The sequence below is a fragment of the Nomascus leucogenys genome, chromosome 6, assembly GCF_006542625.1.
Source record: "Nomascus leucogenys isolate Asia chromosome 6, Asia_NLE_v1, whole genome shotgun sequence".
Taxonomy (NCBI): domain Eukaryota; kingdom Metazoa; phylum Chordata; class Mammalia; order Primates; family Hylobatidae; genus Nomascus; species Nomascus leucogenys.
Genome location: NC_044386.1, coordinates 101,891,148 through 101,916,367, shown reverse-complemented (window position 1 = coordinate 101,916,367; position 25,220 = coordinate 101,891,148). Strand labels below are relative to the sequence as shown.

The 25,220-nt window shown below is 39.2% G+C and overlaps 2 protein-coding genes across 2 annotated transcripts in view; both read left to right on the top strand.

The window, feature by feature from the left end:
* Positions 1-25,220, top strand: part of LOC100580626 (elongation factor-like GTPase 1) — a 393,155-nt gene that overhangs the window by 70,449 nt on the left and 297,486 nt on the right. The window lies entirely within an intron of this gene.
* On the top strand, positions 1,611-19,581 carry LOC115835576 (elongation factor-like GTPase 1). Its single transcript, XM_030815130.1, has 4 exons — positions 1,611-1,720; positions 1,977-2,143; positions 5,566-5,704; positions 19,502-19,581. Exons 2-4 carry the CDS (start codon positions 2,000-2,002, stop codon positions 19,579-19,581), a joined length of 363 nt encoding a protein of 120 aa, XP_030670990.1. The 5' UTR covers positions 1,611-1,720; positions 1,977-1,999.

Here is a 25,220-nt window from a genome sequence, read left to right as displayed (position 1 = left end):
AGTTCTGACATTTAGAGCTTCCTATAATGAGGAGCTTGTCTCTTGCAGTGGTAATGTGGCCCCCTAGTGCCAGCAATTTTGATTGCTTGATGAGACACCTGACCAAGCCAGGCTCAAGGATTGTTTTTCATATTTTTGTATTCTATTGCACAGCCCAGTGACCTGCAGCAGAGTGGGTGTGAGTGGAAAGGCCTACTCTTGGAACTAAACTCATTGATTTTGAGGGACGGGTGCTAAGGAAGGCAGAAGTAGTGTCTAGTCCTGGATACTAGGACTAGAGAAGTCTTGTCCAGCAGGCAGATATCTGAAGAGTATAGCAGTGGACAGTCAATGATTTAAGCAGTCACCTTCCAAGTTAGCTTACATGAAATAGAAAGGTAGAAGGAGTTAGGCCACTGTGCATCAGGAGCCCTAAGGGTCTGTGGCCATTTGCAAGACAAGTAGGCAGAATGGCTACCTGCATGGCTTCCAGTGCTTAGGAGAGAGGAGGGGAATGTGGCATGGCAAGGTGGGAAATGAAGGTTATCAGTTAGGTGTGAAGTCTGAGATTGGGAAATAAAGCAGGAATCATAATATCAAAGTTGAGGGACAACACGGGCGAGAGGCACAAAGTGGTGGGACCAGGAAGAGTTGTCCAGCTTCCAGAGCTGGAGCATAAAGCTTGGACCAGAGGAGTGCCTGAGTGCTTTGATGCTCAGTCCTGGAGTATATGGCTAAAGATGCTGTTATTCTATCAGCCTTTGGACAGGGATTGGTCTTGTTCGTGTGTTGGGGTTGAGCATGCAGGTAGATTCATAAGGACCCCCCTACATGGGAAGGGAGCCAAGTCCTAGGAAACAGTCTACCTGCCTGGTTTCTACCTTCCAAACCCAAACTCCCAAACAGAATTTGTGTTCGACTTAGTGCTCCCCTTTTGTCAACACGTTTTTAGTATTAAAACTCTAAATACCTTCTCTGTGTCCTGACAGACATGAGGGTAATTCTTTAGGAAAAAGCTTAATTACCTTCCCCACCCCCTGTCATTCTCACCTCCAGGGAAAACCACACATACGCACCCACACACTGCCTTTTCTATGATGGTACTTCTTAGGTCTAATACAGTGGCTGATATTTCAGTTTGACCTACCCGTCCTGATGAATTGCCAGTACTCATCATGACCTTGAACCCTTCCTCTTGAACCCCAGTTAGTGAGGCCTTATGCTTGTTTCCCTGCCAGAGTTGTTCCAAACCCCGATATCTGTCACTGTTTCCCTTCCTTCTTCCTGTTCTTTGCCTTTTCCAGAAGGAATATAGGTATCGGAGAAAGGTTCCATGCTGTTGTACATTGCTCCAGATGGGGACTTGGGCTCTTGCATGTCAGTTCATAAGCTCGGAATAGTTGGGACACAGCATTATTAGAGAGAGGCTGATAGGCCCTCTCCTATTGCTACAGACAGGGAGAGGACTTGGAGAAAACTGCCTGGAATGGAGCTGGGACCAATCTTCATCTTACCCAGCCATGTCAATACTTGCTGTTTCCCTACTTGGATAGACTGAGAGATGATAACATATTTGTGATATCCTGTAGGCCTCTCACTCCAGAAGAAATTGCTTAGAGACATGAGCGTGCAAGACAAAGGCATGCAGAGAAGCTTGCAGCAGCGCAGGGACAGGCACCCTTGGAGCCCACCCAAGATGGGAGTGCCCTTGAAACATGTCCAAAAGGAGAGGAGCCAAGAGGTATAGCTTTCCTAAGTAGGCTCTGTTGCAAAGTGTTTGCCTTTTTGCTTAACTTGGGACACTCATCCTTTAGTTCTTGAGCTTTTTAAGCTTTAATCATATTTTTATCAATATTCTTTCCATTCTTGGTGTTTTGTTTTCTTTTTTTTCTGTAACTGGACCAAACATATCATATTCACTCCTCCTTCTGTGTTTCCAGACAGTTCTTGAATTAAGAGGGCATTCTTGGCACTAATTATCTTTTTGTTTCTGTCAGGTGACGAGCAACAGGTGGAAAGGATGACCCCTAAACCTGTGCTCCAGGAAGAAAACAACCAAGAGTCTTTTATTGCATTTGCTCGGGTGTTCAGTGGTGTGGCTCGAAGAGGAAAGAAAATTTTTGTCTTGGGGCCCAAATACAGTCCTCTTGAGTTTTTACAAAGGGTAAGAATTGAAAGTAAAATATTTATGTATTGTTTCTCGAGGGTCTGATATCTTTTCACATTTTGTTGGGACTGGTGATTATCTTATTGGTAGATTTAGTTTGTCTCTGGAAAGGCACATTTGAATGACTGTGTATCTCCTTTTGTGTTGCTTTGATAACACTTGTCATGTATGTCTCAATTAGTAGCATTTAGGAAACCAAATCAATATGTGGACCAAATTTTCAGGCCTTATTTAATTATAAGGCTTTTCTCTTCTAGGCAAGAATCACCTTGTGGTTAGAGAAAAGAACTGATAAGAGCAGATGTCATGCTGGAGCCAGGGCAATGGCTGATCTTTGAGAAATAGGAAGATCCAAAAACTAGCTGGCTCAGATCAAAGGTGTGGGCAGTGAGCAGGGGATAGGCAGGCTTGCATGGCACACAGACCCTGAGTCTGGTCAGGAGGGTCTGTAAGTAGGTGAGCAGGCAGCATCTAAAAATGCCTGAGCCAAGGGACAAAACAGAGATCACAGGCTAGAGATGTCTCAGAACATTTTTGGAAGTAAGCAAGATATATACATTGTAATTATATCATAATTAAATAATAGAGGTAATAGGATGAAGACAGTACCAGAGGTCCAAGTAGCCAGTCTGTATCAGCACAAAGCAGTAAGCTAGGAAATTGTCAGCTGGCGCCGTGGAGCATCATGAGCACAAAAACACATGCTCCTCTCTGTGCAGGAAGCAGCCTGTCTGTAGGTAAAGCAGGGAAGCTGTGATACTTGGCTACAAGTGAGAGAGAAGGAGGTAGCGTTGAAGTAAGTCTGTGCCATCAGTTTTTCTTTGCCTTGAATGCTTGTTCCATGAGTGTTAGCAGTTTAATCCTTGGAGAGTGCAGTGCTGCGTGGCAGTGAAGCAGTCCTTGTTGAGCTATGGCATGTTCTAATTTGCCAGAAAGATCACAGCACTTGGTGTGTATAGGGTTATATTTTATGGGAGTCTGAAAGTGATACAATATGTATAAAAACTCATCTATGATTATCTTGGCTTGGACATAATTGATAGTTTGCTGTTTATCAGGAAGGGTCAGGTATCAGTTAATTTTTTTCTTTTTCATGAAAGTAAATGAGCAAGAAATTATTTAGTGAAACATTGATTTATTTGGCATTACAAATTCCATAAACAGTCCAATTTATCTCTGCATAATGTGTCTGCTACAGGTTGAAATCAGTTGCTTATGTGTCTCATGTCTGAAGCAGGAATGATACAATACATTGACAGTTCAAATGGCTTCTTATTTCAGTAATCAGAGCACCATAAAACCTAATTCCAACTGCTTAAAAAAAAAACCTGCAATATTTCAGACCTACCCTCAAAGTAACCTCTACCCAGAATTTGTGTTCATCCTTTGTGTTAGTTTTCTGTTACTGCATATTACAGATTACAACAAATGTAGCAGCTTGAAACATTACACATTTTGTCATCTCACAGTTTCTATGGGTTAGAAAACCAGACATGGCTTAGCCGCATCTTCTCCTTAGCGTCTCACAAAGCCACAGTCAGAATGTTAGCCAGGGTGCGTTCTCATCTGGAGGACTGACTGATGAAGAACCTGCTTCCAAGCTCACTAAAGGTTGTTGTCAGAATTCATATATTTGCACCTGTAGTACTGAGAGTCCCAGATTTTTTCTGGCCATTGGCTGCCCTCAGCTCCTAGAGGCCACCTACAGTTTCTTGTCATGTGGACCTTCCCAGCTTGGAGGCTTACTTCATCAAGCCGTATAAGAGAGTAGAAGGAGTCTCCTAGCAAGACAGAGTCCTGTCTGATTGTATAGAATCACAGTGTGACGTCTCATCACCTTTGCCGTATTCTGTTTGTTAGAAGAAGCAAGTCACAGGTCCCACTTACACTCGGGAAGGAGGTTTCTAAACAAAGGTGTCAACACCAGGAAGCAGGCATCATGAGAGGGGCACCTTTAGTCTGTCTGCCACATCCTTCTCTTGCTTTTCTTTACAGTTTTACGACCTGTGTATGTATTTCTAAAGAATATTGTCACATTTGCATGCTTTTGAAACTTTGTATAAATGGAATTTTACTGTAGTTATTCTACAACTTGCCTTTTTTTTTTTTTTTTTTTTTTTTTGAGACAGAGTCTCGCTGTCGCCCAGGCTGGAGTGCAATGGCATGGTCTTGGCTCACTGCAGTCTCCGCCCCCCCGGGGTTCACGCCATTCTCCTGCCTCAGCCTCCCAAGTAGCTGCAACTACAGGCGCCCTCCACCTCGCCCGGCTAATTTTTTGTATTTTTTTAGTAGAGACGTGGTTTCACTGTGTTAGCCAGGATGGTCTCGATCTCCTGACCTCGTGATCTGCCCGCCTCGGCCTCACAAAATGCTGGGATTACAGGTGTGAGCCACCGCGCCCGGCCCAACTTGCCTTTTTTTAACTTAACATTGTGAGATTAACCTATGTTAATGCCTACTCCCATAGCTCGTTTATTGTTCGTGTGGCATAGGATTCCTTTACTTAAATGTACATTTTATTTATACAATAATTATATTTTATTTTATATTATTATTTAATAATCTTTGTATATGTTGTATCAGCCATTTTTTCTCTTCATAGCATTAGGGCAGCACCCCAGGCATATGAGCACCAAAGATAGGTTGGTTGGTTAATTGAAATGCTTTCTGGATACTTGCATTTATATGGTGGATATATTTCTGAAGACTTCACACAATGCAAAATTTGAATCATTTGAGACAATATTTCCATAAGAATAAATATGATGTACGGGGAGCTAATAAATCTAATGTACTTGTACTTGCATATTTTTGCTGTAAATGTACTCTGTCCTCTCATTAGTGTTCCTAATATATCACAGCATGCTCTTCCATATGAACAATATAGCATATAATAGCAGTTTGGCCTTTTTTTGGCCTTTTTATCACATCTAACTGCCCTTCCAAAGTTATTTTTATGTGTTACTTGGCACTAGCACCAGCCCTTGTTGAATACTTGAAGAACATTATAAATAAGAGTAAAACAACTTTAAAGTATAATAGTAATAATGAGTGTTCAAATAATAGCACAGTAGTCACCAGAACTGGTGTATGACATGGTTCACATAAATAACCAGGGGCTGTGGAGATCAGCTAAAGTGACAATACCAGGTCATAACAGAATTTATGTTACTTAGCCATAAAGCTTATGATTAAATGGGAATCTAGACAATTTTTTAGTATTTGAGAAGTTTCAGTATTTCAAATTTTATTCATAAAGTGAGACATATTTTATCACACCATTTCAAATGTTCATATTTCAGGTTTACATGAAATGTTGCTATACCGTATCTTACTGATGAATAAAAATAACTTTACAAATACCAATTAATGCTTCCAAATGCCTCCTAACTTGTCTTCACTCATTTTTCTTTGCCCAGGTACCATTAGGCTTCTCAGCTCCACCAGATGGCCTTCCCCAAGTCCCCCACATGGCATACTGTGCTCTGGAAAACCTGTATCTTCTGATGGGAAGAGAACTGGAATATCTAGAGGAGGTACCTCCAGGAAATGTGCTAGGTAGGGTGATGCTGTTTATTATATCCTTACTGCATTCTAGGAGATTATCTAACATGTCACTGAAAATTTAGCGAAATTTTTGAAGGGAATAACTTTATCCTTTAGACTGATAGTTTTTTTTTTTTTCTGGTATCTTTAACTTAGTGCATTTGAGTAACTAACAGGAGATCAGTTACTTGCTGTGAATTATAGTAGCTCTGTTTTAAAAATGTATTGCTTAAGTAATTTGTAAGTGCTGTAGCCTAAGCTGGAGTTCCATTTATTTCAGAGTGAGAGGGGAAATTCCTGCTCACATAAAGTCAATCTAGATGACTAAGGCATTTCTGGTTCTACAGATTAGATTCTAAATTGTTGGAAACTATTCTGACGTAAAGATCTATTTAAACTCATTGCTTTTTTCCCATGCTTTTATCCTTTGATATTGCTTTGCTAAGATTAGTTGATTGTCAGTTTATATCTGTAAATATTACTCTTCATCTCCTTAATGTTATCACTTGTTTGACTTCTGCGCCTCATTTGCAGAATTCACTTTTTGAGTTTCTTAGTGCAACCTTAAAGACTCAGGTTAAGAAATTTCTCTTGCATCCAGAGTATAGTATAGAATACTGTATCCTGTTGTACTGTTAGATTCTGAACCCTTAGGGTCATTGTCAGCTATAGAGCTATTTATTGAGTGATTGCTTGGTTTGGGAATTCTCCGCTTTTTAGAAAAAGGTTTAACTTTTTTAAAAAAGGTCTAGTCTGTTGGTGCAGAATAGCTAATGGTTTGTCTGGATTTGAATCCAAGAAATTTGCCAAAGCATGTTGCCATTCACCTACAGAGATACATTCTTTTCTTTATTTAATTTTTTAGCATGAAATTTGTAGAATGCTTAGCTTCTCATCAGTGTTACCTATTTTCTTCCATCCCTTTGGAAAATGCCATTTAACCTTAACAATTGATATACCTTATTAAGCTGCCACAGTCAACTTTATCAGAAAGGACATTGGAAGAATGGAAAATACCCTACTTTTACTCATAAGCCTTCCTTGAGATTACTGTATTGCTCAGATTAAATGGAATATGAAGTATAAGATCTCCAGCATGATGCTCAAGGGAAAGAAAAGGTATTCTGCTGTGTGAATGTTTTTTATACGATCTTCTCTAATTAAGGCCTGGTGTTGTGTTGTTTCCCTCGTAGAGGATGAGAATGAGGGATGCATTAGTTTCTGGTTTTCTTTTTTCTTTCTGTTGCTGAATTTCTAGATGCTGTCCAGGACTGAGGTTAAGTGGTGTATAAGGAGAGAAACCATTTCTCTCTCTTCTGCGTCCCAAGCAGCCTCAGCTCTGCCATATGGTACAGGGAGACAAACTTAGTGTAAGCTAAAATATTTCATTTATTCTTGGAGAAGAGATATACCTTGACTTCTTTTATTGATCTTTTAAAAAAGTGAGATGGTAGCATAATATGGGGTAAGGATGAAGGTGACTAAATCTTTGTTTACCAAATTAACTTATATAAGACTAAGCCAGATGGACAACCACTTTGTTTGGATAGAAGAGGAAAAGCCAGATTTATTTCCTGTAAGAGCTAGGATTGTATTTAGCTGCAAGTAACCAGAAAACCAACTACATAGTCTTAAACTTCACCCAGTAGAAAGCCCAAGGGTGGACAGTCCAGGGCTGGTGTCATGACTCTTCTGTGTCATCAGGGAGTCAGTGGCTCAGCATGTGGCTTTTGTCCCCGTGGAAGCAAGATGGCCTTTTATCTCTGAGAATCATACCCACGTTCCTTGCAGGAAGAGAGCACAAGGGTCAAGACCTTCTAACAGGATTAATGTTTTTATTTGGAAAGAAATGCCTCTCTAGTGACTTGTGTCTATATTCTCATTTTTGTAATTTTGTCATATGTCCACTCCTAGCTGCCAGGGAGGCCTGGGATTGAGTGTTTTACTCTTCCAGCCTCTGTAGTTAAGGCAAAAGATATTGGGGTTGTGAATGGCTTTTGAATAGCCAGTCCACACTCTTAGCTGCATTCGCCTTCCATTCACCTGGTGATGCCTGAGGTGCCTCCATTAAGGTTCTGTTTTCTTTACATTAAATAGAAAGATAGTCCACTAGAAGGATTTTGAGTGTAACATTGAAGGAATTGGAATGCAGCCAGCCACTTTGATGGGGCTTTTTGAATTGAAACATATAGTAATTGTTTTTATTTTATTAATTGAAATCTGATTGAGTCCCCAGCATGACTGGAAAGCACAAGTATACCAAAATTCTGGCCATAGTTTTGCCACTAACTAGTTATATGGCCTCAGGCCAGTTATGTAACCTTGCTGGGCTTGTTTTCCCAAATGACTTGGACTAGAGCAATGATTACTAATATTTCTTATGATAGAAATAGAACAGCCACTTTTAATTTTTTATGAGAAGACTCTGGATTCCCAGGGATACTTTTATTTATCGTAACCGGGATTTGTCATATATCCTAAAGTCTAAAGATAAAGCGTTAAATAACATTGCATGGAGTACATTTTATTGCTGCAGCTATAAAATACTAACAAAATTGTATTTGTAATTTTTTTGGTAAAATACAAACAGAATTGAAGTTTCAAATTGTTGTTATATGATGGCAGGTTGACATCCTAGGTGGAGATGGAGTGAGGTAAACATTTTTTACTCATGTCGTGAAGATCTTCCCTGGATTTTGTCAGTTTCCCAGTGGCTTAAAAAAAGTTCTAAACTAGATTATCTTCAAGATCGCTTCTAGCTTTTAACATTTAGGCTGTGTTTCTTAAAGAAAAACCTTATTTGAGTAATTAGGATATTTCCCTCCCTACTGTTTATTAGGAGGAAGAGTAAATGTTTTGATATGATTATTTGGGTTGATTGATAACCCATTTTAATGGCTTCATTAAAACTCTTGAACTGGTTACCTGCCTTAAAGTCATAGAATTACCTTTTTAGGCAAATTTTACTTGTTCCTTGATTAAAAATATGTAGCATATGTTAGCAGTAGCAGCAGTCTCATAAGCCAGGGTGTTTATTAAAAGCAACTTTTCAAAGCTAGGAGTAAGTTTAAGACAGGACAGAAGAGGCCAGAGAGTCTGGTATATTAAAGGGTAAGAAGAAAACTGCCCAAGAGAAGGCTAGCTGCCAGCTGCAGGTAATAAATGCTGGGGTTCCATCTTTTGGCTTTCTAGGGTGAGTTGACTGCGACCAGGTATGTCAGCACATTTTTATTTTTCTTTGAAACAGATTTGTCTTCTCAGGTAGTTTTGAAATGGAAAGAATAAGATGGCTGCATTGGGCTGAAATAATCTATATGCTCCAATTACCTGTTGTTGCATAATAAAACACTTAAAGCCTGGGGGGTGGAGCCAAGATGGCCAATAGGAACAGCTCCGGTCTCCAGCTCCCAGCCCCAGCGACACAGAAGACGGGTGATTTCTGCATTTCTGCTTGAGGTACTGGTTTCATCTCACTAGGGAGTGCCTAACAGTGGGTGCAGGACAGTCGGTGAAGCGCACTGTGCGCGAGCCGAAGCAGGGCGAGGCATTGACTCACCGGGAAGTGCAAGGGGTCAGGGAGTTCCCTTTCCTAGTCAAAGAAAGGGGAAGCAGACGGCACCTGGAATATCGGGTCAGTCCCACCCTACCTGCGCTTTTCCAACGGGCCTGGAAAACGGCACACTAGGAGATTGTGTCCCACACCTGGCTCGGAAGGTCCTATGCCCACGGAGTCTCGCTAATTGCTAGCACAGCAGTCTGAGATCAAGCTGCGAGGCGGCAGCGAGGCTGGGGGAGGGGCGCCCGCCATTGCCCAGGCTTGCTTAGGTAAACAAAGCAGCCAGGAAGCTCGAACTGGGTGGAGCCCACCACAGCTCAAGGAGGCCTGCCTGCCTCTGTAGGCTCCACCTCTGGGGGCAGGGCACAGACAAACAAAAACTCTGCAAGAACTTCCACAGACTTAAATGTCCCTGTCTGACTGACAGCTTTGAAGAGAGTAGTGGTTCTCCCAGCACGCAGCTGGAGATCTGAGAAGGTCAGACTGCCTCCTAAAGTGGGTCCCTCACCCCTGAGCAGCCTAACTGGGAGGCACCCCCCCCAGTAGGGACAGACTGACACCTCATTCAACCCGGTACTTCTCTGAGACAAAACTTTCAGAGGAACTATCAGACAGCTGAATTTGTGGTCTCACGAAAATCCGCTGTTCTGCAGCCACCGCTGCTGACACCCAGCCAAACAGGGTCTGGAGTGCACCTCTAGTAAACTCCAACAGACCTGCAGCTGAGGGTCCTGTCTGGTAGAAGGAAAACTAACAAACAGAAAGCACATCCACACCAAAAACCCATCTGTACATCACCATCATCAAAGACAAAAAGTAGATAAAACCACAAAGATGGGGAAAAAACAGACCAAAAAAACTGGAAACTCTAAAAAACAGAGCACCTCTCCTCCTCCAAAGGAACGCAGTTCCTCACCAGCAACGGAACAAAGCTGGATGGAGGATGACTTTGATGAGTTGAGAGAAGAAGGCTTCAGACGATCAAACTACTCTGAGCTACGAGAGGAAATTCAAAACAACAGCAAAGAAGTTAAAAACTTTGAAAAAAAATTAGAAGAATGGATAACTAGAATAACCAATGGAGAGAAGGGCTTCAAGGAGCCGATGGAGCTGAAAGCCAAGTTTCGAGAACTACGCGAAGATTGCAGAAGCCTCAGTAGCAGATGCGATCAACTGGAAGAAAGGGTATCGCTGATGGAAGATGAAATGAATGAAATGAAGAGAGAAGGGAAGCTTAGAGAAAAAAGGATAAAAAGAAATGAACAAAGCCTCCAAGAAATTTGGGACTATGTGAAAAGACCAAACCTACGTCTGATTGGTGTACCTGAAAATGATGGGGAGAATGGAACCAAGTTGGAAAACACTCTGCAAGATATTATCCAGGAGAACTTCCCCAATCTAACAAGGCAGGCCAGCATTCAGATTCAGGAAATACAGAGAACGCCACAAAGATACTCCTCGAGAAGGGCAACTCCAAGACACATTATTGTCAGATTCACCAAAGTTGAAATGAAAGAAAAAATGTTAAGGGCAGCCAGAGAGAAAGGTCGGGTTACCCACAAAGGGAAGCCCATCAGACTAACAGCTGATCTCTCAGCAGAAACTCTACAAGCCAGAAGAGAGTGGGGGCGATATTCAACATTCTTAAAGAAAAGAATTTTCAACCCAGAATCTCCTATCTCGCCAAACTAAGCTTCATAAGTGAAGGAGAAATAAAACACTTTACAGACAAGCAAACGCTGAGTGATTTTGTCACCACCAGGCCTGCCCTAAAAGAGCTCCTGAAGGAAGCACTAAACATGGAAAGGAACAACGGTACCAGCCACTGCAAAAACATGTCAAATTGTAAAGACCATCGAGACTAGGAAGAAACTATAGCAACTAATGAGCAAAATAACCAACTAACATCATAATGACAGGATCAGATTCACACATAACAATATTAACGTTAAATGTAAATGGGCTAAATGCTCCAATCAAAAGACACAGACTGGCAAACTGGATAAGGAGTCAGGACCCATCAGTGTGCTGTATTCAGGAAACCCATCTCACGTGCAGAGACACACATAGACTCAAAATAAAGGGATGGAGGAAGATCTATCAAGCAACTGGAAAACAAAAAAAGGCAGGGGTTGCAATCCTAGTCTCTGATAAAATAGACTTTAAACCAACAAAGATCAAAAGAGACAAAGAAGGCCATTACATAATGGTAAAGGGATCAATTCATCAAGAAGAGCTAACTATCCTAAATATATATGCACCCAACACAGGAGCACCGAGATTCATAAAGCAAGTCCTGAGTGACCTACTAAGGGGCTTAAACTCCCACACAATAATAATGGGAGATTTTAACACCCCACTGTCAGCATTAGACAGATCAACGAGACAGAAAGTTAACAAGGATATCCAGGAATTGAACTCAGCTCTACATAAAGTGGACCTAATAGACATCTACAGAACTCTCCACCCCAAGTCAACAGAATATACATTTTTTTCAGCACCACACCACACCTATTCCAAAATTGACCACATAGTTGGAAGTAAAGCTCTCCTCAGCAAATGTAAAAGAACAGAAATTATAACAAACTGTCTCTCAGACCACAGTGCAATCAAACTGGAACTCAGGATTAAGAAACTCACTCAAAACCGCTCTACTACATGGAAACTGAACAACCTGCTCCTGAATGACTATTGGGTACATAATGAAATGAAGGCAGAAATAAAGATGTTCTTTGAAACCAACGAGAACAAAGACACAACATACCAGAATCTCTGGGACACATTCAAAGCAGTGTGTAGAGGGAAATTTATAGCACTAAATGCCCACAAGAGAAAGCAGGAAAGATCCAAAATTGACTCCCTAACATCACAATTAAAAGAACTAGAAAAGCAAGAGCAAACACATTCAAAAGCTAGCAGAAGGCTAGAAATAACTAAAATCAGAGCAGAACTGAAGGAAATAGAGACACAAAAAACCCTTCAAAAAATTAATGAATCCAGGAGCTGGTTTTTTGAAAAGATCAACAAAATTGATGGACCGCTAGCAAGACTAATAAAGAAGAAAAGAGAGAAGAATCAAATAGATGCAATAAAAAACGAAAAAGGGGATATCACCACCGATCCCACAGAAATACAATCTACCATCAGAGAATACTACAAACACCTCTATGCAAATAAACTAGAAAATCTAGAAGAAATGGATAAATTCCTCGACAAATACACCCTCCCAAGACTAAACCAGGAAGAAGTTCAATCTCTGAATAGACCAATAACAGGTTCTGAAATTGTGGCAATAATCAATAGCTTACCAACCAAAAAGAGTCCAGGACCTGATGGATTCACAGCCGAATTCTACCAGAGGTACAAGGAGGAACTGGTACCATTCCTTCTGAAACTATTCCAATCGATAGAAAAAGAGGGAATCCTCCCTAACACATTTTATGAAGCCAGCATCGTCCTGATACCAAAACCTGGCAGAGACATAACCAAAAAAGAGAATTTCAGACCAATATCCTTGATGAACATTGATGCAAAAATCCTCAATAAAATACTGGCAAACCGAATCCAGCAGCACATCAAAAAGCTTATCCACCATGATCAAGTGGGCTTCATCCCTGGGATGCAAGGCTGGTTCAACATACGCAAATCAATAAATGTAATCCAGCATATAAACAGAACCAAAGACAAAAACCACATGATTATCTCAATAGATGCAGAAAAGGCCTTTGACAAAATTCAACAACCCTTCATGCTAAAAACTCTCAATAAATTAGGTATTGATGGGACGTATCTCAAAATAATAAGAGCTATCTACGACAAACCCACAGCCAATATCATACTGAATGGGCAAAAACTGGAAGCATTCCCTCTGAAATCTGGCACAAGACAGGGATGCCCTCTCCACCGCTCCTGTTCAACATAGTGCTGGAAGTTCTGGCCAGAGCAATCAGGCAGGAGAAGGAAATAAAAGGTATTCAATTAGGAAAAGAGGAAGTCAAATTGTCCCTGTTTGCAGATGACATGATTGTATATCTAGAAAACCCCATTGTCTCAGCCCAAAATCTCCTTAAGCTGATTAGCAACTTCAGCGAAGTCTCAGGATACAAAATTAATGTACAAAAATCACAAGCATTCTTGTACACCAATAACAGACAAACAGAGAGCCAAATCATGAGTGAACTCCCATTCACAATTGCTTCAAAGAGAATAAAATACCTAGGAATCCAACTTACAAGGGATGTGAAGGACCTCTTCAAGGAGAACTACAAACCACTGCTCAATGAAATAAAAGAGGATACAAACAAATGGAAGAACATTCCATGCTCATGGGTTGGAAGAATCAATATCGTGAAAATGGCCATACTGCCCAAGGTAATTTATAGATTCAATGCCATCCCCATCAAGCTACCAATGACTTTCTTCACAGAATTGGAAAAAACTACTTTAAAGTTCATATGGAACCAAAAAAGAGCCCGCATCCCAAGTCAATCCTAAGCCAAAAGAACAAAGCTGGAGGCATCACGCTACCTGACTTTAAACTATACTACAAGGCTACAGTAACCAAAACAGCATGGTACTGGTACCACAACAGAGACATAGATCAATGGAACAGAACAGAGCCCTCGGAAATGATGCCGCATAGCTACAACTATCTGATCTTTGACAAACCTGACAAAAACAAGAAATGGGGAAAGGATTCCCTATTTAATAAATGGTGCTGGGAAAACTGGCTAGCCATATGTAGAAAGCTGCAACTGGATCCCTTCCTTACACCTTATACAAAAATTAATTCAAGATGGATTAAAGACTTATATGTTAGACCTAAAACCATTAAAATCCTACAAGAAAACCTAGGCAATACCATTCAGGACATAGGCATGGGCAAGGACTTCATGTCTAAAACACCAAAAGCAATGGCAACAAAAGCCAAAATCGACAAATGGGATCTCATTAAACTAAAGAGCTTCTGCACAGCAAAAGAAACTATCATCAGAATGAACAGGCAACCTACAGAATGGGAGAAAATTTTTGCAACCTACTCATCTGACAAAGGGCTAATATCCAGAATCTATAATGAACTCAAACAAATTTACAAGAAAAAAACAAACAACCCCATCAAAAAGTGGGCAGAGGACATGAACAGACACTTCTCAAAAGAAGACATTTATGCAGCCAGAAAACACATGAAGAAATGCTCATCATCACTGGCCATCAGAGAAATGCAAATCAAAACCACAGTGAGATACCATCTCACACCAGTTAGAATGGCCATCATTAAAAAATCAGGAAACACAGGTGCTGGAGAGGATGTGGAGAAATAGGAACACTTTTACACTGTTGGTGGGACTGTAAACTAGTTCAACCATTGTGGAAGTCAGTGTGGCGATTCCTCAGGGATCTGAACTAGAAATACCATTTGACCCAGCCATCCCATTACTGGGTATATACCCAAAGGACTATAAATCATGCTGCTATAAAGACACATGCACACGTATGTTTATTGCGGCACTATTCACAATAGCAAAGAGTTGGAACCAACCCAAATGTCCAACAACGATAGACTGGATTAAGAAAATGTGGCACATATACACCATGGAATACTATGCAGCCATAAAAAATGATGAGTTCTGTCCTTTGTAGGGACATGGATGAAACTGGAAAACATCATTCTCAGTAAACTATCGCAAGGACAAAAAACCAAACACCGCATGTTCTCACTCATAGGTGGGAATTGAACAATGAGAACTCATGGACACAGGAAGGGGAACATCACACTCCGGGGACTGTTGTGGGGTGGGGGGAGGGGGGAGGGACAGCATTAGGAGATACACCTAATGCTAAATGACGAGTTAATGGGTGCAGGAAATCAACATGGCACATGGATACATATGTAACAAACCTGCACATTGTGCACATGTACCCTAAAACCCTAAAGTATAATAAAAAAAAAAATAATAATAATAATAAAAAAAAAAAAAAAAACACTTAAAGCCTAGCGACTTAAAATAAAGATGGTCCTTTTTTTTTAAGCATCTGCCATTCAGGCATGGTTTGGTAGTAATAGCTTATCTCTTCCATGTGGTGTCTATTTTTTTTTTGTTTTTGAGACAGAGTTTCCCTCTTGTCACCCAGGCTGGAGTGCAATGGAGCAATCTCGGCTCACTGCAACGTCTGCCTCCTGGGTTCAAGCAATTCTCCAGCTTCAGCCTCCCGAGTAGCTGGGATTACAGGCACCCACCACCATGCCCAGGTAACTTTTGTATTTTTAGCAGAGACAGGGTTTCATCATGTTGGCCAGGCTGCTCTCAAACTCTTGACCTCAGGTGATTCACCCTCCTTGGCCTTTCAAAGTGCTGGGATTACAGGTGTGAGCCACCATGCCTGGCCCCACATGATATCTATTGAGACGGCCAAAGCCTGGGGGCTAAAGTCATATGGAGGCTATTTCAAGCACATGTCTGGAGGCTGATGCCAGTTGTTGTCTGGAACCTTGTTTGGGAGTAGAACTAAGGCCTTTCCATATGGCTGCTTGGCTTCCTTACAGCATGGTGGCTAAGTTTTACGGGTGAGCGACCCAACAGGGAGAGCCAGGAGGAAGGTATATCACCTTTTATGACCTAGCCTTCAAAGCCTTCAGCCCCACTTCTGCCACATTCTGTTTATTAGAAGTGAGTCACTGCAACTGGCCCATGTTCAAAGGGAGGGAACTGACTCTGCCTTTTGATGGGAGGCATGTCAAAGTATTTGTGGGTATGTTTTAAAACGACCACATTGCTAATCGTAGATAATTTCTTGTTTCCTTTTGCATTTTAACAGACTCATGACAGGACACATATAAAGAGATGTTCATAGTGATCCGGGCACGCCTGTAAACTTCATCATTTTTTTACTTTTGTTAAACTTTGAGAAAAAGTTGTAATTTCTATGTAATAGGAAAATAGTGGAGACCAATATGATTGGTACCCATATGCTTTTCATCATAAATGATATGGAGTCAGTAAATTTATCAAGTGCAGATGAAAATTTTTGTTGGAAAAGGAAATGAAAACATTACATGGCATTCTTGGACAATTCAGCATTATTCAGTCAAAGTCCAAAGGAAAGTTCTTTTATTGGCACTTGAAAAATGCAGATTTCACATTGGAACTCAGCTGTAAGTCACTTAGAGAACTTATATGTGCTGATAAGTGTAGAATATATTTTGTGGTCTGGAAATAGTTGATTTAAAGTTTAAAGTTATTTAATTCTAACCTGATGTTTATAAAGTTGGTATAGATGGGACCAGAGAGACCTCACCATGTTTAGCACACAATAGCCTTTTGTTCTTTTCCCTACTGAGAATATCTCTAAAAATAAATGTTTGCTGCAGGCTCCTTTTAAAATGTGAGGGGAAATTGAATTAGGATTCCAAATCTTTAGCCTTTTCATATACTCCTTTAGATCTCTTCCATATGGTTAAATCTTTAAAAGTTCAGGGGCATATTCTGAGAGGAAACATGATATTCTTCTTTTCACAGCATGAGGAAAATAATAAATATTAATTAGCCTTTTTCTGAACTGGTTTTAGTTCTGCCATGGTTGGTTGCTGGGTTGATAGGAAGTCAGTGTTGATAATCGTGTGTGTGTGTGTGTGTGTGTGTGTGTGTGTTTGTGTGTGTGTGTGTGTGTGTATCCTTAGTCATGTGGGGTAATCTAGGAGTCAGAAACCTTTGAAGGGTTTTTACTAGCAAATTTGATTTATTTCAAGGGAAAGCTCTGTAGTATTCGGTTCTTAAGACTTTGTGATACTTTTATAATGTTTTTAATTCACTTACTAGTGAATTTCTTTTAAATGTACTTTATTATCAACATTTCCATTTGAAGACAATCTATTTTAGTCAGCGAAAACCTAATAGTCGTTTCTTAGTTTTAAGAGTTTCAACTGATTTTAATGGCTTCTCTTTTACAGATAATAATGATTTTATTCTTTTTTTTCCTAATAGTTGTGTGTCGTATTTCTTTTTATTTTCATATTGCTTATAAGAATATGGTACATAATAATAATTACAGTTGCTATTTTGTCTAGTTCCTTCCAGACTTCAATGGGAATGCTTCTGGTGTTTTAGTTTCAGGTTTGCTGATGCCTGTCGATTCATGGTATCTCTTAGTTATTGTGCTGGGAAAGTATTTTTTTTTAAATAATCAGGAATGGATACTGAATTTTATTGATGCATTCTTAGCATCTGAAGACAAAGTTATAGAGTTTTTCTCCTTGCTGTAATTGACGTCATGAGCTATATTTAATTTCCTGATTATTAAGGCATCCCTGCATTCCTAGGTTAAAAAAAAAAACAAAAACAGTACTCGATCATTGCATATTCTTTTCAAACACTTTTAGGTTCAATGTACTAGCATTTTATCCAGAATTTTCTTGCATTATAAGTTAAAATGGCCATTATTTTCTTGGTATCATAATACCAAAATGGGAAGTTTTCATTTTTTCTACCCTCTAAAGCTGCACTCTCCATTTGGTAGCCACTAGGTACATTCACTTACTTAAATTTAAATAGATTGAATTCAAATAACATTAAAAGTTTACCCATCAGTTGCACTAGCCGTATTTCAAGTGCTTAATAACTATGTGTGGCTAGTGGTTACCGTATTGTATAGTGCTGCTCTTGAGAAATTTGTATATGATGTAAGAATTACCTTTTCTTCAAAAGTTTTGAAATAGTTCACTTGTAAAACTAACCGGGCTCGATGCATAAAATACTTGATTCTTTCCATCTGGTAAACTTTATCTTTTTCATTTCCAGTTTTGTATGTTTGTGTTTTCTTGTTTGATTTCTTTATTATAAAAAATTTTTTATTTTAATGTAGTTTTATATAGAGTTAACGTTTTAAAGTTCTTTTTAAAAGATAACTTTCAGTACAGTGCAAGCCATAATATTGGTGCATTTGAAAATGCAGATAAGGCCGGGTGCCGTGGCTCATGCCTGTAATCCCAGCACTTTGGGAGGCGGAGGCAGGTGGATCACCTGAGGCCAGGAGTTCAAGACCAGCCTGGCCAACACCGTGAAACCCCGTCTCTACTGGAAATAGAAAATTAGCTGGGCGTGGTGGTGGGTGCCTGTAATCCCAGCTACTCGGGAGGCTGAGGCAGGAGAATTGCCTGAACCCGGGGGAGGCAGAGGTTGCAATGAGCCGAGACCGTGCCATTGCACTCCAGCCTGGACGACAAAGGGAAACTCCTTCTCAAAAAAGAAAAAAAAAAAGAAGTCAGTTATTCTCAACTTTGAAAATGCAGATACGCCAAAAAAGAGTTATTGCTTACTATAGGGGTAACCATCAGTCTTTTTCTGTCCATTTATGTGCATATTTTTAAAAAATGTGGTAAGAAAACAACATAAAGTTTACCATCTTAACTATTTTTAAAAGTATACACTTCAGTAGCGTTTTTTTATTTAAATAATCATGCTTTCTATACTGTTTTTTTAGCCTGTATATTTTTCTCTTGGAGACAATCCTTTCTCTGAATATAGCTTTCCCTGCCTTCGTTTAAATGCATTTGCTACAACTTTCAGAACAGTGTTAAATAGCGATGCAATAAGAATCTTTGTTTCATTTGTTAAGTTAGAGGAATTTATATATATATATATTATCTATATATGTTGTGTGTGTGTATATACATGTTATCTATATATGTTGTGTGTGTGTGTGTGTGTGTGTGTGTGTGTGTGTGTGTATGTGTTACCCTGAGATTAGGTCTACTTTTTATAATGAAAAGGAAGTATCCTCCTTTTTCTATTTACTAGGTTAATTTTTAAAATGTGGGTAGATAATGAGATTTATCAAATGGTCTTTTGTACATCTTTCAGGTGACACATATGAGGTGATTTTTTTATCCACTTATGCCATGAATCATATTAACACATTTCCTAATATTAAGCCAGTTTTTATTTCTGGAATACAGTATTAGATGAGTGTATTTCAAGTATGTTATTGAGCAGTGAACTCAGTTTGTCAGTAGTTTAGTAAAATGTTTATATTTGTAAGTTTGGTCTGTAGTTTTTTGTGTATATTTGTATTTGTGGAGTTTTGATATCAGCATTATATTAGGTGCATGAGACAAATCACAAATTAGGGGATGGTTTTTATTGTTCTCTATTCTGTTTAAATGGCGTAGGAATTTTCTGGTCCCTAAAATTTTGGATATTAGCACCCATGAAATCAGCTATATTTGGTTAGTTGTTAATTGTTGTTGTCTCTTTCAGGTTCTTTTTACTGTTTCTTATGTCAGTTTTGGTACTTCATGCTCATAGATAATCAGATTGACTATCCAGTTTATTTGTAATGGAGACCAGTATTAATACTGATAATATTCATGACAATTATTAACATCAGTTAGGGCTTACTATGTGCTAGAAATTGTACTAAATATTTGGACGTGATTATCTTCTTTATTCCCTGCCTGGTGAGATACATACATTTCACAGATGGGAAAATTGACACAAAGATTAAGTAACTTTCCATGATCCCATAATAATGTTATTAAGATGAGATATTTATCTACTTCTGTATCTGTAGTTATTTAATCTCTTTGTTTCCATATTACTTGAGTTTTTCCTTTTCTCTTGATGTCTTATTGATGATTTGTTACATTGTATCCTTCCTTCTACCCTTAAAGAGCCCATTCTTTATATATTACAGTCTTCTAGTATATTATGTATTATCTTTAAGTCTTGGTTCCTGCTTACCATAGATGATTTTATATTTTAATTTTTAATTTAGATTTGATTTGTTTTCTTCTCAAAGGAAGTCATTTATGGTCTGAATCTTAGTATAATTTGGAATGAATTTCTTTGATTTGATATGCTATATTCTGTTTATCATATTTTTATGTGTACTCTTATTCAACACTTTGCAACCAGTGGATTACGGTTGCCTTTTACAGATGTGACAAGCCACTGATTTATTTAGCTCTTGAAGCTGCTGAGCAGGTTATGGGAAGGTGGGAGTCCCCTTGTCTATCACCCAGATCAGATTGTTAGCATACAGGTTGATAAAATGCTGATTTTACAACTTAAGATGTATCTGTTAATTCTCATTTTCACTGTCTGAAGTAACTGGCAATGACTATATAAGTTCTTTGAATACATAGATTAATACAGCTTCATAATCTAATAACTGTTTATCTACTAATAAGCCCATTGCTGCTGTAGATATTATGTAAGAACAAAGGACTATTTGATGGGAATTTTCTTCCCCACCATCTTCAAAGAGTATATTCCTCTTTTACTCTTAAATGGCACTTACAATGTAGAGGCCAGATAATTAGGGAAGATGAAATAAGAGATAATTGGAACAGTTTTGTTGAAATTTGTCAGTTAAAGAAAGGAGCAAAATGGGTTAACAATTTGAAGGAATAGTTGAGTTAAGGGAGTGTGTGTGTGTGTGTGTGTGTGTGTGTTTGTCTTTGTATTTACTGGAGTTTGATTATACTTTTATATCAGTGGAAAAGAGGTAGGAAAAGAAGAAAAATAAAAGATGCAGTGAAAAACTTAAATGATTAATAATACAAAGTTTATAGTTTCTCCCAACTCAGCAGTGTAGAAAACATAGCCATCTGTTAAGAAGAAGGAAAGTTTGGGACAGAATAAGATTCTTAAAACTGGTAGATGCATAGAAAAGCCACAACGAGCATTTGCTAGCAAATCATTAGATTATACCTTGACTAAATTGGATGGTAATGAGGTTCTGGGAAGAAGTGGAGATGGGGAGTCCAGTGAGCATTACATAGACATTGAAATATAAGACTGTCTTGAGTAAAGTGCCAGAGGGACTATAGGCTATTCATGATTGGAGGCTTCCCTAGTTATAAGCTTGGAGGAAATGCTTGTGAGACCATCTTCTCTCAAGTGTTAGGTCCCCTTGCTTCTTGTTGGGAGAGAGGGGACAGTGTCCCTTGCCATAGAGCCACCTCCTGCAAACTCAGCTGATAGGCTTGTTGCAATTTCTTCATTTCTACCTGTGGTTTTTGCCCTACTAATCCTATATCAGGTACAGTAGTTGAAAAAGTGAACAATTGTATTTAGAACTTACACATAATAATGAATAGACTGCAGATCATATTATCTTTCAAAGATATGCTGGAAACATACTTTGTGAGTTGAGTATTTAATTATCAGCCTAGTTGTCATGCCAACACTGGGCAGGCCAGAGAGGCCAGAGCCTGGAATTTAGCTGAACTAATAAGACACTAGCAGGTCAAATGTCAGATATAAGAAGCAGGAAGGAGTAGGTGGGTGGTAATGGGCCAAGCAAAGGTCATGCTCAGGGAACAGATAGTGAGACATTTGACCTCTATTCTTAGTATTTTTAGCACATGGCAGAATGGGGAAATAATTTGACATGGTTTCATGCAGGTTGGGAAGATAATCCTTGATGGTTCACACATGGTCTTCTTGTTGATAAGTTCAGATTTGATTTTTTCCAACAGAAAAGCAAGTGATTGTCAAAAGGGCTTTGAAGAAGTTGGAAATATAGTCTCTTACGCCCATAAATTGATATAGTCTGATTGGAGTGCAAGTTGTAAGGCAGGGGTAAATTGGTTAAGTAGATTTTTTTTTTAATTTCTGAAAAGAAAGATTTTTTTTAAAGACTATGAAGATAGCTTGGGGGAAAGGTGATTTTCAGTTATAATAGTATGAATTTTGAGTAGTGGCAGTTATTATAAAGACTTGGCAGGTCTTTCGGTCTTTCCAGAAAGTGTAAAGTATATGATTAGGAGAAAGGTGATATTGGATAGAGAAACATGTTTCTATTATGACCTGAAACATGACATGTGGCAGACATTAGATGTGAAGTAATCAAGGAAATGCATTTTAAGATCTCAGTGAGATGTCATTTCATAACCATTAAAATGACAGAAATGTTAAAATCTGACAATGTTCTGTGTTACAGATATGGAGCAGTGAAAACATTTGTAAACTGTTGTTATAAATTGATACAACCACTTTAAAAAATACTTGACAACAGGGTGTAGCAATCCCACTTCTAGGTGTATATCTTAGAGGAGCTTTAAGTGCACTCTTAAACAAAGAGACATGTACAAGGATATTTATAGTAGCACTGTTTATGAAAGCAGAAAAAGGGAAGCACCCTAAATATCCATTGGCAGAAGAATGGATAAGTAGATTATGGTGCAAATGGAATATTACACATTCGTGAAAATGAATGAAGTACATTATATGTATCAACTTCAGTCAGTCTCACAAATACAATTAATTTTAAAAACAAGCAAGTTGCAGACCATTTATATAAAGGTTAAAAACATGTGCGGATCACGAGGTCAGGAGATCGAGACCACAGGGAAACCCCGTCTCTACTAAAAATACAAAAAATTAGCCGGGCGTGGTGGCGGGCGCCTGTAGTCCCAGCTACTCGGAGAGGCTGAGGCAAGAGAATGGAGTGAACCCAGGAGGCGGAGCTGGCAGTGAGCCAAGACTGCGCCACTGCACTCCAGCCTGGGCGATAGAGCGAGACTCCATCTCAAAAAAAAAAAAAAAAAAAAAAAAAAAAAAAAAAAAAACATGTGGCTGGGCATGGTGGCTCACGTCTGTAATCCCAGCACTTTGGGAGGCCGAGGGGGGGCAGATCACGAGGTCAGGAGTTCAAGAATAGCCTGGCCAACATGATGAAACCCGGTCTCTACTAAAAATACAAAAATTAGACGGGCGTGGTGGCAGGTGCCTGTAGTTCCAGCTACTCCGGAGACTGAGGCAGAGAATTATTTGAAACCTGGAGGTGGAGATTGCAGTGAGCCAAGATCGCGCCACTGCACTCCAGCCTGGGCGACAGAGCGAGACTCCGTCTCAAAAAAAAAAAAAAAACCCAAAAATGAAACCATGTAAGTGCTGTATATTGTTTAAGAACAGATATATATGTAATAAAAAATAAATGCGCAGAGAGATAAACAGCAAGTACAAGATAATGGGTATCTTGAGAGAGGACATGATTGAGGATAAATACACAACTATTGGTTAAGGTCTGTTTCTTAAGATGAGTAGTGGGCCTATATTGTCTGTTTTAGTTTTCTTTTACCTTTTCTTTTCTTTTTTTTTTTTTTTTTTTTTTGAGACGCAGTCTCGCTCTCTTGCCAGGCTGGAGTGCAGTGGCGCAATCTCGGCTCACTGTAACCTCCACCTCCCGGGTTCAAGCGCTTCTCCTGTCTCAGCTTCCTGGGTAGCTGAGACTACAGGTGCCCGCCACCACGCCTGGCTAATTTTTGTATTTTTAGTAGAGACGGCATTTCACCGCGTTGGCCAGGATGGTCTCAATCTCTTGACCTCGTGATCCACCTGCTTCAGCCTCCCAAAGTGCTGGGATTACAGGCGCGAGCCACCACACCCAGCCTTACCTTTTTTTATATCTTAAATATTATCTAATTTTTTCTTTAAAAATTTAGGGGACAATATTAGTATCTTTCCTTGACATTGTATTGTTGCTGTCTTGTAGAATTTATCCCATATAATTGACTGGAGAGGTAAAAAGTGTTTAATTTGGAAATAGAATATTTTGGGTTAAATTTCTAGTTCAGCTAACTTTTTAGCCTTGTAGCCCTGGGCAACAATCCTCTCTGATCCTCTCTTCAACCTCTCTGATTCTCTCTTCAACCTCTCTGATCCTCTCTTCAACCTCTCTGATCCTGTCTTCTGCCTCACCGATCCTTGGTTTCTTATATGCGAGGTGAGGATCATGGAAGGCACCTCTGAAGATCTATTGGGATGATGCACATTATTTTGTTTAAAAAAAAAATCAAAAGGCAAAATGTTAATTAAGCAACGTCATTGTTATCATTGATTTCCTTGGGAAGTATTATCATTAATAAATAGACCTCCAAAGTCACACATAAAGAAAATGATCAGTGAAGCACTTAATTATGAAGATTAAAGAATGCGTTCCACTTTTAAAAAATATGTCATTTATTTAAATGCAGTTTTTTTAAATCCAGATAATTTAAGTAGGCTACTAAAAAAGTAGGAAAAGAGTACTTTTCTGGGGGAAAAGTACTAAAGTACTCTTTTGTTCTAGTGAAGTTGATCTGAAAGATGTTCTCCAGCAATATATGTAGAAAAGAAATCAGATTCACTGTCTGTTGCTGAAACTCTGACTTTCCCTCTCCATTCCTAGTTATTCAGTGTTGCAAAGATTCAAAACTTTTTGATAGCTTTTAAGAGGAAGTTTGAGATGGCAGAGGTGATAGAGGAAATTAGTTTTTCTCAGAACCAAGGCAAAAGGAGTGAATCCTTAGAACTCCTGAATTGTCAACATTGATGTTGGAGCCCCACTCCAGATTCGGGTTGGTGTGTGACTCCACAAGTAGACATTTTGGAGAAGGAGGAGTGGCTGATGGGGAACCTGTGGCTTAAAGTAGGAGGAGGGAGAGAGTTTTCTACTGAAAAGCATATGTATTAATACAAGCTTAAAGACAAAATGGAGAAGGAAACAGTAGTAACCATATTGTCTCAGATTCTCCTATGACAGGCCAGGCCATATGCCTGATCAACAAAGCCATTAGCTGTGTGGGGTAGATTCAGAGTGAAAGTTTGAGTTCTTTTTTTTTTGGGGCAGGGGGGAGAAGTTATTAACTGTAAAAATGGGCATATGTTCTTCTAAAATGATATTCTGACAAAATAATGGTTCACAAATACAAAGCAGCCCACACAATTGCAGTATAATTTGTTTTATTAAAATAAAAGGATATATTTATTCTTTTAAGACATCGTTTACAAGGAAAATCCTCAACTGAACCTCCAGAATTGTTAAGAGCAGTAGGGGGTTGAAAGCACATAGATTCTTCCCTGGAACACAATATATTATGGTCTTTTAAAAAACACTTGGCCTTTTTCTGGCTTTATACATGGAGTGAGGCGAGTTAGTTCATCTTTGCGTGGGGAAGAAAGTCCCCCTCTCCTTCGTAGATGAGCACAG

Bases quoted from the DNA above. Each gene is read 5' to 3' on its own strand.
- LOC115835576 (XM_030815130.1), top strand. From the start codon at position 2,000: ATGACCCCTAAACCTGTGCTCCAGGAAGAAAACAACCAAGAGTCTTTT. The intron at 2,144-5,565 runs GTAAGAATTGAA...TTCTTTGCCCAG, and splicing joins CTCTTGAGTTTTTACAAAGG to GTACCATTAGGCTTCTCAGC. The intron at 5,705-19,501 runs GTAGGGTGATGC...TGTCTCTTTCAG, and splicing joins ACCTCCAGGAAATGTGCTAG to GTTCTTTTTACTGTTTCTTA.